This window comes from Trifolium pratense, linkage group LG6, assembly GCF_020283565.1.
Source record: "Trifolium pratense cultivar HEN17-A07 linkage group LG6, ARS_RC_1.1, whole genome shotgun sequence".
NCBI lineage: Eukaryota > Viridiplantae > Streptophyta > Magnoliopsida > Fabales > Fabaceae > Trifolium > Trifolium pratense.
The window spans coordinates 16,131,483-16,145,935 of NC_060064.1; the positions used below are offsets into that span (position 1 = coordinate 16,131,483).

The 14,453-nt window shown below is 37.0% G+C and overlaps 2 protein-coding genes across 3 annotated transcripts; both read right to left on the reverse strand.

Annotated features, from left to right (window-relative positions):
* Positions 1 to 3,379: 3,379 nt before the first annotated feature.
* On the reverse strand, positions 3,380 to 4,118 carry LOC123888320. The gene is made up of 3 exons (XM_045937332.1): positions 3,808 to 4,118; positions 3,659 to 3,729; positions 3,380 to 3,583 (listed from the first exon to the last, which is right to left on the reverse strand). Exons 1-3 carry the CDS (start codon positions 4,034 to 4,036, stop codon positions 3,476 to 3,478), a joined length of 408 nt encoding a protein of 135 aa, XP_045793288.1. The 5' UTR covers positions 4,037 to 4,118; the 3' UTR covers positions 3,380 to 3,475.
* A 5,282-nt stretch (positions 4,119 to 9,400) lies between these two features.
* Positions 9,401 to 13,622, reverse strand: LOC123888322 (AP2-like ethylene-responsive transcription factor At2g41710). 2 transcript variants are annotated; one of them, XM_045937334.1, is made up of 9 exons: positions 13,256 to 13,622; positions 12,938 to 13,020; positions 12,796 to 12,804; positions 12,614 to 12,702; positions 12,081 to 12,154; positions 11,953 to 12,003; positions 11,624 to 11,682; positions 10,812 to 11,443; positions 9,401 to 9,783 (listed from the first exon to the last, which is right to left on the reverse strand). In XM_045937334.1, the coding sequence occupies exons 1-9, from the start codon at positions 13,450 to 13,452 to the stop codon at positions 9,730 to 9,732; spliced, it is 1,248 nt and encodes a 415-aa protein (XP_045793290.1). In that variant the 5' UTR covers positions 13,453 to 13,622; the 3' UTR covers positions 9,401 to 9,729. The 2 variants fall into 2 exon arrangements, with proteins under 2 accessions (XP_045793290.1, XP_045793289.1); XM_045937333.1 differs by having other exon boundaries at positions 10,812 to 11,449; positions 13,256 to 13,620.
* Between the last annotated feature and the right edge of the window lie 831 nt (positions 13,623 to 14,453).

Genomic DNA, 14,453 nt, shown 5'->3' on the forward strand with positions numbered 1-14,453 from the left:
AACATATTATTTATAGGTTTGGGCTTCCTGAAACGATCACTACAGACCAAGGAACGGTGTTTGTTGGTCGAAAGATGCAAGATTTTGCTGAACAATTGGGTTTTAAGCTAATGACTTCGACGCCTTACTATGCTCAAGCAAATGGCCAAGTTGAAGCAGCCAACAAGGTCATAATTAGTTTAATTAAGAAGCACGTTGCCCAAAAGCCAAAGAATTGGCACAAGACCTTGGATCAAGTCCTATGGGCATGTAGGAATTCTCCTAAAGAGTCAACAGGTTCGACACCTTTTCGACTAACATATGGTCACGATGCCGTGTTACCTGTTGAAATAATGATGCAGTCGATTCGAGTACAAAGGCAATGGGAACTACCTCCTGATCACTATGAGAACATAATGTTAGATGAGTTAACAGACGTGGATGAGGAAAGGTTGCAGGCGTTAGATGCTTTGATTCGACAAAAAGAACGAATTGCTAGAGCATATAACAAAAGGGTTAAATCCAAACTCTTTGACGTAGGAGACCTAGTTTGGAAAGTCATCCTCCCCATGGACAGACGAGATCGAGTCTTTGGAAAATGGTCACCCAATTGGGAAGGACCATTTAAGATTTCTCAAGTTTTGTCAAATGGAGCTTATGAGATTGAAGAGTTAACTCCTGAGAAACGTTCAGTCAACATGAATGGCAAATATTTAAAGAAATACAAGCCAATGTTGCAAGAAATAACCATAAAAAAAATGAATAACGCAAGGATAAAATTTGCAAGATGGTAAAAGAAAATGCCAATAATCAAGTTTTATTTTATATAAAATCAACAATACAACCAATCATTCAAGAATGTTCAAGAAAATACAAGAAATGGTTGAATGTTGAAAGATAAACACTTAAGGTTTACCCTGAACCCGAGTTCCCTCATCCTTTGAATCAGAATTGGAAAGTTCTGAGATCTGAGAGTCTTCATCCTCAGAAGAAGGAGTTGGAGTTCCTGGGTATTCTTCATCAGGCTCTAGGGTATTGAGGAACTCAAGGTAATCCTCATCTTCATCATCTGAACTAGAGCTTGAAGAATCAGAAGAGAGAATGATGGTTTCTACTACCTTGGCTGGTGCCGGCCTAGGGCGAAGGATTCTAGTGCGTGGAGGTTTGGAAGCTGGAATCTTGATTCGTCCCCTTCCAAGAGGACGTGGTGTGCTTGAGCCCGGGGAAGAGGAAGGAAGATTTTTCTTGTTATCCATTCTTTGTGGAGAGGTGTTGATGCGTTAATTGGTGCAAAGTGCTGAACAAAAGAGTTGCAAGGCGTGGGTATTTATAGAAGGATTAATACGCGTTAATAGCTAGGCAGTTACAACTAACCACGTTCAGTTTGCATAGGAAATGCCATTGCATTAATGCTCAAAGCCATGTAGTTAATTATGCTGACTGCTTTGGAAACATGTTCGCTTCATTCCTTACAAAGTGCCATTAATAAGGCTTGGGAAAGTGGCCCAAAAGAAGGAAAGCAAACAACAACAAATGAATAAAATACTCAGCCAATATATGAACATGCAGCATTAAAAAGCCAAAACGGGCATGCATTCAAAAGGCGTGTACGAAATTGTTTGACAGTTGCTAGTGTTAAAAGATTTACAATTACGACATCCAAAAGAAAAAAAAAAACTTGAGACTAAAAGGAAAATTTATAAAGTCAAGGTTGTTGTTGGGATGTTGAAGGAGGCTTTCGATTGGCCGCTTGAAATTGGTAATACTGAGTTCGAATGGACGCCAGTTTACGTTGCAGCATTTCCTTATCACTAGCAAGGTGCTCAACTCGCTTCTGGACAGCTAGACCATCACTGTAGTGTTGGATACCTTCACGTGCTAGCTCATCAAGCTTAACCTTTTGTGCTTCAATAGCTACTGCAGCTAGCTTTTCCATCTTAGCCTCCTCTTGTCGAATCTTTGCCTTTAGCGCTTCGATTTCAGATTGCCATTGAGCAATATTGTTCTCACAAGCCACAAGTTGCTCAAGAGCTTCATCAGAGGCAGCCTTGATAGTTGTGACCTCTGCATTGCAACTACTAGCTTGCTCGAAATGGTGTTGCTGGGTGGCAAGCAGAGATGTCAAAAGGCTGCTAGTCCTGGTTAGGAGCTGAGATTGACTAACGAATTGTTCTAAAAAGGTTTCAGCCTGAGTCACTAGAAGGAACATGGCTTCGTCAGTCCTTGGGTTCTGCAGCTTGCGAAAAAGGGCTTTAATGTTGTAATATATAGAAGAGTCACGCTCAAGCAAGCCCAGCATATCCCCATTAAGAATTTCTCTCCTGAACCTGATTTCATGCTCAAACTGTTCTTGCTCAAGAACATCTTCCCTACCCTCTGTGTCCCCAACAGCAGAGCTAGAGGCGCCATGACTTGATAAAAGCTTGTTGAGTGCATCTGCCGGGGTTAAATCTCTTAGCTCTTTGGCAAGTTCAGCCGGTAAGACAACAGTAGGAGGAGGTTTCGACACAGAGGTTCCCTCTTCACCAAGTGAATCACCAATGCAGGAGTTCCCATCATCAGAGTCGAAAGTGTCAGCACTGGGTGAACTGGACTCATGGTTTGACCCACTTGGTTGTGGTTGATTGGTAGTGGAATGTTCGCCATCAACGGTTGGCCTTTGTTCACTGGAAAGGTTGGCAGCAGGGTCAACTTGAAAATTGGTTGGAGGATCATTTTCAGCTAATACTTGGGCAGGGTTCGTCAAAGGATTTTGTTGCGGTAGGCCTTGATCAAGTTGGTCCTCTTCATTGCTAGGCTTAAGGGTATCATCTTCGAAAGCGTGGTGAGGCGAGCCAGGAGCTTTGGGTGGTGATGAGGTTTCAGTAAGGACGGCCGTTTCGACAGGCTGAGGAGATGAAGGTTTTTCTGCCACACTTGCAGGATGCGTACCACTTGGTCCTTCGACCATCCCTTCAGCCGCTTTGCTAGGAGCAGGCTCATCTTGAGGAATAACCTGGGCAGAACTTTTTGGCTGAAATAAATGAAACCATGAAAGAATGAGTAACACAGTCAAGGGCTGAAGAAGTAATAAGAAGTAAGAATGGCCTACTTGGGCTTGAGGGATAGCAGAAGCTTCAGGCTGTGAAGTTGTTTCTTTTGCAGTAGCAGAAGCCTCGACAACAGTGGCTGCAGCAGGAGACTTTCTGTGCTTCTTTTTCTTCTTCTTCTTCCTCTCCGATTGCTCTAAAGGAGGGTCCTCAGGTGATGCCAGAGTATCAGGTTGTGCCTCAATCTCAGAGGACTTGTGTTCAGGAGTACCTTCTTGGTTGGGTTGGTGTTCTTTTTTCTTCTTCTTCTTTTTCTTTTTCTCATCAGTAATGGGTTCAGCGTTATGAGGGAGATCTTGAATAGTGGCAGTGTTAGTCTGCTCAGGGATGGTCGAAAGGACAGGAATATCCTACAGGCCACAGTTCAGTAAGTTCACATTCAAGACAAAAGAAAAAGAAGTCTTAAGCTAAATGGATACCTTATCTGGAGCACTCGAACAAGTGGCTGGAATAGGTCTTTGTTTCTTCGAAACAGAAGGAGTTTCAGTTGAATGAGACCTTTTGCGCGAAGCAATCTGGAAAGGGCATATCAAAGTTAATATGGACATCCTACAAAAGTGTGAGAAGCCACAAAAAAGGCAAAGGCCTACCTTTAGTTCAACCTTAGGTGGTGGAGGAAGAGGTTTGCTAGAATTGCTAGAACCTGCCTTCGACTTACTCCCTGCATTGGAGAAGTGCGCATAAGAGAAAAGCACGCAAGGTAAAAATGATGCAAGTAAAAGTAGAACTAAAAGAATACCTCTGGCGTTCAATTTCGACTTAATCTTGTTCAAAATAGATGAGTCGAACCCATTAGAGATAGCAGTGAGTAAGGCAGTCTTGTCAACCAGGCGTCCTTCATAGTGTCGAGACCACCAGGTAAAAAATTCCCTAGTGCAGGCATGTGAGGGAGCGAAGTCGAATGGGGTAAGCTCATAAGAAGGCTGATTGAAGTGGTTCAAGAATGAATGGAACTGTGGTTCTGTCATGCCATGCTTGCCTAAACAAACCTCCCTCTCTTCCAAGTATATGCTCTTAGGGAGTATTTGAGTTAAGCCAAATTGGCGAGACACCAGGTTTGGGAAGTAACCAACTAACCCAAAATCTCCAGAGGTCAAGCCAATTCGACAAGACAAGACTGTAGGCGTCAAGTAAGCATTCCAAATGTTGTTGGTTACCATCTCAAATTCTGGTGGAGAAGGAAATCTGTGAGTAAACCAAGGAGGACCAAGTGGCCTATCCACAAAAGGAGCAAAGCTAGGCTTAAACTTCTTCAGGCTGAGAAAAGCATTAAAATACTGTTGGAAAGCTACATCATAACCAAGGCCTCTTTCCCTAGGCACCATCCTCGCCAGCCTTGTGCCTTCGATTTGACGTGTTCTCGATTCCTCATAGTATGGCTCAGGTAAGAAAAGGTCGAGCTCAGCATGAAAGGTGGCAGTTAGCCATAGTTGCAGCAACCAAAAAGGGCCAGCACCCAAAAAGGTAGATCCATCGCCTGTTCTCTTAAGGTGTTCACAAGCATCCCTCATGGATTCATAAAGACATCCAAGAACAAGTCGAGCAAAATTGAATTGCTGACATTCATGTAGTTGAATAGCCATAGGGATGAATTTCTTGGCTACTTGGAGAGATTGAGTGCAGAAGACATACTGCGATAGCCATAAGGTTAGGAAAGCAACGTGTTCCTCGTCACTTACTTCATCGCTAGTCTTTCGATTTTCCACGATGTATTTGGAGTAAGACTTGTTTCGAAAATCAAATTTGATGGCGTCGGAAGCTTTGCAAGGATCATAAGTGTCGCCAAGAGGCGATAAGCCAGTAATGGCAGCAACATCCAGCAGTGTAGGAGTCATCATGCCACATTCGAAGTGGAAGGTGTTGGTAGAAGACTCAAAGAAGTGTAAAGCAGCAATAATCATCTCTTGCTGGTATTTAAGGCCTGTCCGAGAGAGCTGAATAAGGTCATAAATACCACAGGCTTGCCAAATATCAGCCTTATCACGTTGTACCCTGTCTAACCAGCCAAGATATTGGTCATTCAAAGAAGGAGCCGATCGAAACACTCTGTTAGGCGCCTTGATATAGCTAAAATTATAGGGTTCACTAATGAAAACCCTAGGAGCACAAGGTTTATAAACAGGAAAGATAGACAGAACCTTGGAATTACGGCTTTTATCACTTGGTTTGGGTCCCCCAAACGCATGCACAAGGTTATCAACAGAATAAGGAAAGATTAATTGACTTTCCCAAAACTTTTGCAAGTCCAGACGCAACGATGGTTCTGGAACCACATCCTCATCGTAAGAGGAAAGAGTGGCGGCGGTCCACTTACCGGCGTAAGGAAGGAATTTTCTGACATCTGAATCTGACGCCATTGATGAAGGTATAAAGATGGCGTGAAAGAATGGTGATTAGGGTTAAAATTTGGGAATCACAGGTTGTTTGCAACGGTTGAGGAAAATCCGAGTGAAAAGAAAGTTGATGACTGGGTGATAAGTAGAAAAGTGAAGACAAGAAGTCTTTTGGAAGCAAGAATTCAAGAAAGAATCGCAGAAGATGAAGAAGAAGATGAACAGTTGACAGAGCAAAAATTGGAGAAAAACGCAATAAAGGAAGAATCTGGCTATTTATAGAGGCACACGGATTGAGGAAAATAGCAAATTTTTTCAACTTCCTATGTTGACAAGTGTCCAAACCCCTGGACAGGTGGAAAGAAAAAACAAGTTTTGGAGCCAATCCAAAGTTTTGAATGGCAGCCTAAACGATAGGAGAGATAAATGGAAAAGAAAGTTATCCATTAATACTTTCAAAAATGCCACTTCCTCTTTCGATAGACACCGTCGAAAATGGCATTTTTGGGGGGCAATTTGTTGGACATAAATTTGGTATTTATCAATTAAATATAATTGGTGGGTCCAATATTTATTTTGGAGATTATATTATCAAAACAAAACTTTCAAAGTTGGTGTCGAGAACTCCCTATGTCGAAGCAGAAAAGCGTTTCGAGAGCTGTAGAGGATGCGTATAGTTTTGGTTTTACCAGGAGGCTATCGAAGGCGCAAAATCGAATCGAGAGATAGTTGGGCCAAGCCCAAAAAAGAAAACAACGAACGGCCCAAAAGATCTTGGCGCGCGCTGAAGGAATGAAAGATGAAAGTGGAGAACGTGGTCGACGTGGCAAATGAAGGAGCGTCCAGATGATCGAGAAACAGTTACCACTTTGTAGTAGTATTTATAGTAGTTTTTCATTCAGAACAAGGGTCACAAAATTTATACAAACATTCTCTCTAAAAATTCTAAGTACTCAGCGATCGAACGAACGGAATTCGAAGGAGAAATGTATGTTTTGTGAACCATCTTTATTTGTAATTGTTTTTCATTCAATGCAATGCAATTTGTTTTCCAGTAATTTTTTCTAAGTCTGAATCCAGATACTTGCTTGAGAAACTGCTACTTCGAGGCGATTCGAATTAGTTTCTCTTGTATGCTTTAAAATATTTTAATTCCTAAGTGTTCGTTTCCTTATTCAAACGAACCTTCAAACAGTTTTCTTGAAACGAATAAACACAAAATTGTCCTGAGATTTACTAGTTGATCTCGCGAGTTTAAATACTTAAACTAGCGGTTGTTTACCAAATTCCAACGTAAACACCCTTGAATTTTCGTTTTTGCCCTTGGGGGTACTTCGGTTTATACGAACCGAATTTTTTTGTCATGCTAAAAAATTTTGGTTTATATAAACCGAAATATTGTGTTCCAAATTTTTTTTCAGCTTTCCTGCATAAATTATGCATGAGACCTTCAACTTTCACAATTTATTTGAAATACTAAACGATGTCCAATTTGAGTAAACGACCACTCGTTGGAAAGCTTAGGGTGTCAAGAATACAAATATAATTTTTGCTTTGAGGGTTAACTATCCAATTGGTTCAGTTTGACCAAATAATGGGTACTGGTACAGAAACAGAGCATAAACTTTTCTCAAACTTGTAGGTAGATTTTCTCATACTATACTTAATGAAATTTAACAATTTTGGTGTCAATCTTGTATTAAATTTTGTCTTCTTTACTCTGGATTAAAAATCATTAGCATACGACTTATATTCAGAGAGTTATGATAAATTTACCACAGGTATCTCTACAACATTTTGCAGAAACTTTTCTCAAACTTGTAGGTAGTTTTTCTCATACTATACTTAATGAAATTTAATAATTCTGGTGTCAATCTTGTACTCCCTCCGGTCCTTTTTATAAGAAACACTTTGGAATTTTTATTTGGTCCTTTTTATAAGAAACACTTTGACACAATTCCATTTGTACCCTTATTAAATACAATCAAATAATTCATTATAATGCTAGTGCATTAATTAGAGAGACATATTTCTCATGCTAGTCAAAGGTTAGTTTTGGAATATAACATAAAATGTTAGAATCATTAATGAGAAAATTTACCTTCCTTAATCTGTGTGATTTTGTCAAAGTGTTTCTTATAATAAGGACCGGAGGGAGTATTACATTTTGTCTTCTTTACACTGGATTAAAAATCATTAGCATACGACCTATATTCAGAGAGATATGCTAAATTTACCACATGTAGCTTTACACGAATTTTCACATAAATTTTCCTTCTTTTTGGGGGTATATGTTATTTCGGTTTATATAAACCGAAGTTTGTTGGAAAAAAAATTTCATACCACAAAAGGTAAAATGAGATTTTTGGCGGGTAGAAAAGAAATGAGGGGGTCGGGAGAGAAAAGTTCAACGAAAATTATAGCATTATCGCTAATAAATGGGTGTTTGTGGTGGTTTGATGTTGACAATGTTAGTGCCATATTGGACTTTGAGATGAGTCAAATTGGCAATGATACTTGCATTTTTGAAAAGTCTCATTACGCCGCCGGCACGGTGCAAGATAATGAAAAATATTGCCAACCACTTTTTCCAAGATATCTTTTTTTATTCTAATTAAGCCACCGATTGTCATAGAATAATATAAATCAAACCAAAATGATTTATGTTCTTCATCGTTTGTAAGGAATTTTGTTTTGTATTATGTGTAAAGTTTCCTAATTAAAAATACATAGAAGATTTATGTACCAAAAAAAATGCATAGAAAGATGAAGCCTTTGAATACACAGAATATGTTTACCATAGTCAATTTGAAGGAACATCACTAAATAATATATTCTTTAATTTTTAAGTCTAATAACATTAAAAATAAATTATTAATGATATGTCAAATAATTTGTCTGATTATTAATATTTAAATTTTGATTTGTCATTTTTTGTATTTTAAAAACTTTATGTTTATTTTTAGTGAGTATGTAAATATCTTTCTCACATCTTTCCAACAACACATGATACTTCTGATTATATTGCTACTATTTTGACATTTAAATAAATTAAATTTATTTTACAAAAAAAAAGACAAAGACATCCGTCAAAATAAGAGAATGCCATACAAACAAAACCTTTGTCTACGGTAAACTATCGTGTCAAGTGGTTTATCCATTCACCATTAAATTGACACGTGATAACATGTTTGTAATAATAGCAAAGGAGTTTATGTTTGTAATCATTGAAACTTCAACTTATAACGTCTATAAAAAAAATTGTTGTGGTTCACTCTATCAATTTTATTGTGAATCGAAAAATCGAAAAATACACATAATGACATTGTACTCCTAAAAAAACAAGATTTTGATCAAAATTGTACTTTAGAGGTTGGCATAATTACATTATCCAGCCTTAGTGTGAATCTAAACATGCATGTCATCTAAAATTTAGTAAAACTCTAAAATATTCAATTTTGTATATGGTGAAAAAAATTCCTAACATCATCAACTTTGGTCCATTCCGTTAGTGAAACAAACGACAGGGATCAAAGTTGATGACGGAAAAAAATGTAGGACTTTTTTCATCGTAAAAAAATGTAGGGAATATTCTTGACTATAGGGCAAAATGTAGAGACTAAAAACATATTTAATCCTTTAATTAATGTAAGGTTTTTCTAATACTTAAAAAGAGAGACAGCTGTTAATATCTACATTTTTTTAAGCCAACAATTAGCAAAACAAGCCAAGGCAATGCCACCAAAGTATCTCAAGCCATTTAGCCAACTATTTCATCCTACTAGTATTTATTTTCTTTTCTTTTGGTGAATTTCCTACTGGTATTCTAGTTCTAGTAACCATAACCAATGATGAAAATATATGCTTTTCCAAAAACAAAAAGATGAAATATGTTCTCACTTTAAAAAAAGGAAGAAAAAAACTTCTATGCAAGTCAAATGATGGCTGTATTCTTGCATAATTCCACTCAAACTCTAATCCTGTACAAAATATTCCGCATGAAATCAAAATTTGTCTAACACTGACTGCATATACATGACAAAGATATCAACTGATACATATCTGGCTTGAAATGTAAAAACTTTTGTTGTGATCCTATATATAATATATACTATAATATATCTATCTCACAATGTAAAACTATTGTACTTTCTTTTCTTCCACCTCTACAACCTATGTGATATTGCAAAAAGCCATGGGGGCATTATTTAAGATTTGCTTTGAGCTCTTCAGAGTTTAGAACTTTACACTGTTGTTTGTTTGGTACATGCTCAGCTTTCAGGTGCTCTGGCTTTCTTCAATTAGAAATTCATACGTCTAAAGTCCAATCACTCCTCTGGCTGATATATAGTGTATGTTGAATCGGTCTCAGTCTTTGTAACCTGCACATTAATCCAAATATTCTTGGTAAGTTAATGTGAACCTACAAAGATGTGATGAATAACTTCTATCTTACCATGTACAGCCCTCTCATGTTACTGGTGATTATGAATTGAAGTAGTGATGCCTAAATTGCAGTTATGAAAATATTTGATAACGTTCGTATTAGGTTCAGAAAAATGTGATATAGTTTGGCTTAAAATTGCATTCATTACATTGATCAACTCATCCAAGAACCCGTTTGGACGGATTTTCCAGAAGTACTTGAGAGAAAAAAAATATCACAAGAATCTCACAAAAGCTGATCTTTTGAAACAATAGCGCTTTCATATATGTCGAAATTAACTTTATGCATCTCAATTTTTTGAGAAGCTCTCTCATGTAAATTTTCCATTAGCATCTAGAAACTTATAATGAATTGTTTCACAAGTGAAGAACCATAACTTAACTAAGAAGCTCCTATGAGTTAGTATAAACTAATTCAAATTGGCCTAAATAAAATTGCTGACACTAGTAACACTATATATCTGGCCTAATGGCAAGGGAAAACATATCTTCATAAACATGTAATGTAATCACCAGACAAGTAAAAATGAAAATGATATTATGGTAATACTTGAAAGAATATTCTAATCAGAACAATTGATAACGCACACTCATGAAGTTTAATTTGAGTCTTGCTAACAAATGTTAAACAATCAAAAGATAGAAAGTATTAAATGAAAAGTACAGCCTCTGTTACATTGGCAGCTTAAAATGTTTTACTTTTCATTAACTACTTTCAATTTTCAATCCTTAACAAGTGCCCAAAAACAATCGTAAGCATTTTCCTTATTTTATTTATACTGAGTTTCCTTTCCAATTCGATGTATTTTTCATTTTGAGTATCAACAATACGTGATTTTATGATGCAGATCATTACTAAAGACAGTTATAAGTAACTCACTGAGCCTTTTTAGCATTGTTAAATGATTTTCATATAATCTTATTCCTCATATATCAAATAAAACACTTTAGTCATTATACCAACCTCAGCTGGACGAGAAAGGCTGGCAGGAAGCATAGGAATGAGCGATGTCCAGAGAGCAGGATCTACCAATGGATCAACAGTGTTGTACGTTGTCAAAAGCGGCGCAGATAAGAATGGTGTCAATGGGTAAACATTTCTTTGAAGAGACAACGCTCCACTCATTCCCATTGCAATGTCAAGTCGATCATTGCCACCATCATGATTTGAGGGTTTCTCTACTGCCTTTCCACGATCCAACTCATTGACTATATTTTTGTTTTCATTCTCATCATTATCAGTGCTACTTTCCTGTCTTTTTGCCGCTTTCTCTTGCATGCTCTTGTAAGCAGCAGACTGTGACAATATACTTAAGGCAGACATTGAAGAACTTTTATGTTTTTTCTCATTGTGGAGCCGTCCTAACTCTGGCAACTTGTATGGTTCTGTCGGTTGGACTTTCTGTTCCAATGTTTTCAGTTCACTGTAAATATCTCCTCCTGCAAAACCATGTTTCTTTTCTTCTGATAATCTTGTTCCAGCATCAGGTTGTCGATTCTTATTAGATCCCCACCATTTTATGTGATTTGTTAAATCAACCTTTCTTTCTATACAGAAACCACTAACATATTCACTTTCCGCAGCTGAATCATCCCCTGTACCTTCAATATTTGTAAAAAGGTCAGATGATGGTGATCTTGCTGGTAAAACAGTTGGAATCAATTGAATAATGTAACATTTTTTCAACAGCAAAAGGTGGGCCACAAATGAATGTCGTTCATATAACTCCACTCAATCGAAGAATAGATTGGACTTAAAATTTGATTACCACGTACCATAATGCATACTACTGAAGTAATCTGATCCAGTCAATCGACCATATGGCTCCCATCGTCTAATTTTTTATACCAGCACATGCAAAATGAAATTCACAATTCAAGTTAGCATCAAATCTATACCAAAATCTATAATTGGGATGACAGCTACACCAGATCAGGAAGAACTATAGTTCACAGCAAAGACGAGAAAGACAAAGTCAGCTTGGTCAACGAAAAATTAGATCGAAACACATATGACATACCCACACAGACTTGCCTGTGAATATAGATCAAAAAGAATTTAATTGACAGACAATTTCTGTTAAAACAATTTGATGGATGCACACCTGGAGAGTCCACGATATTTTGCTAGTCCTCTTGAAAAACCACTGCTCTTCCTGCATCAAGCAAAATATCATGTAAGCAGCAGTAGATTACATATTAATATTTTTGTGAGAGGTATACACACACATACCGTCGCAAAGATGCAAGGTATTCTTCTCTCGAAACGTTCTGCATTTCTTCAAGATCTCTTGTATAATCAGTCACCTGCAGTTCACAAATCAAACTTGCTATAAAAATTACTCTATTTACCAGAAGCGGTTAGATATCACCCTTTTCCTATCAAAGAGAGCAGCGGATTTATAGTGTCAAATGTTAAAATCTAGTTACTAACAACACATTTTCATCTTATCCAAATGACATGTTTGGAAAGAAGGCATGATAATCATATATACTAACATAGATACAAAATTGGAGGTAACTTAACAGTAATCGCCAACTCCCAGATCCACCAGAAAATAACTGAGTAAAAGACATTCTAGCCATTTCAACAAGAACATGTTTTGATACAAAAAACAAAGCAGGAAATGAGTAGCCACCATTTTCATCAAGCAATAGGAGAACACAAATCACAAAACCAGATGGAATTTCTGAAATAAGGCAACTAATTCAAACTATCTCCAAATTAAGTAAAAAAAAAACAAAACATATAAGTAACAATCTTACTGGGAAATTAATAAGAGTGCCAGGACCCCAATATTTGAGAGCAGCAAGATCATACGCTCTAGCCGCTGCTTCCTCATCATCATATGCCCCTATCAAAAACATCATCAAATCACCAATCAGCAAAAAATCCAATAAAAAAAGAACAATAAAAAGAACAAGGGAGCATCACCTCAAAAACTCACCCAAGTAAACTGCCATCAGCCCATCACCACAAAAAACACGAATTTTCGTCAAATCAATCCATGCACATCACAAAAACATAAACATAAGCAATTCCATCATCAAACAAAACCTTAAAAATGACTTAAGTTCAAAAACTCAAACCTTGCTTTCCTTTCTTATTCTGATTCTGGTTCCATGTACTTTTATCCCATAGATGCGCTTCATATCGACCAGTCCATCTATGCCTAATACACAAATCACCAAATTCAGTTTACAAACAATCAAACTAACCTAAGAGCCATTAACAAATAACAATTACCCTTAATACAAAAAATTAAATTAATTAAGCGATTAACTGAAACTTCTAAGCTATGATCCTTAACATATTTCAATCGAAATCTCAAAAAGCTAATCCAAACCAAATCTAAATCTAACAAACTCATTGAAATTTGAACATTGCAAGAAGCTAGCTCTAGCTACCTGGTGACACCACGGTAGATGGAGCTACGTTTTCCGGCAGCACACGGAGGCATTTTACTGATTCGTTCTTTAGCAGTACAACCTCTCTCTTTCTTCGCTTTCTTCAATCCTCTGTAAAGTAAAAGCTGATCATTCGCAACCGCTAAAGCTTCTGAGTTTTCCGCAGATTTTCCATGATCGGAGGAAGACGAAGCCATCGAAGAAACCAAACCCTAACCCTAGAGAGAGAGAGAGAGAGAAAGTGATAGTTCCGTTATTTGAGGACAGTGTATTTTGTTTGCAATGAAGTGTGAGAGAGATAGTTACAAGGAAGAAAGGAAGAAGAAGGAGAAGGAAAGTGTGGAGTTACGGAAATGTCCTTTTTTGGTTTTGAAATGACGGGTGGGTCAATTGGGATAATAGCGGTTTTTGACGTATGTAACGGCTAGGACGCTTTAAAGGGTAATAATGTCATTTGAAGTGTTTTATTATTGCTATGACACATTCATGCATGATATTGTTTGGTGTCACCTTGTCTGCTGTTTGTTCCATTTTTTTTCAAACCAAATCCAGTCACTACTGTCGAATCTTATATAATCAATCAATATTTTATTTGAAAAGTTTTACAAATACAATTTTTAATTCTCTACTTTCTCTCTACTTTTCCTATTTTTCTTAAGAAGTCTACTATAAATCATTAGTTGGTACAATGATGATTGACGTTGGATTTGATAAGGAGGATCATGATATGATCCTCTGTAACTGTGATCGGAAGGGGGCTGAAACCACTTGATGCTAGAATTGACCTCCGAATCTGATTAGGTGGTTTAGTCAGCAGGATACTGATTGTGGAAAAAAAATGTGTGCTTCCATTTCCGCGCTAACCTTGAGATTTGATTTCCTAATATCGATGTGTTTATTTTGGATGCAAATGGAGTGATATGTGAATCTCCTTTGGGTAATTTAGTAATTTTGATGTAGTTTCCAAAATACACCAAACATATTTATGCGCATGATATTTTTTATAAATTAACGAATTTATGAATTGAACTTAGGAGTTGAATGAAATAATTGTTTGGTCAATAGTTGTTTTAGAAATACCGGATTATTGAATTAACCTACATAAATCTTTTTATGAATTTGAATTAACCTACGATAGTAAGGAATCTTTTTAATAGAAAATGGTTCTTGTTCATTAACATTGATTTGAACTATTTAG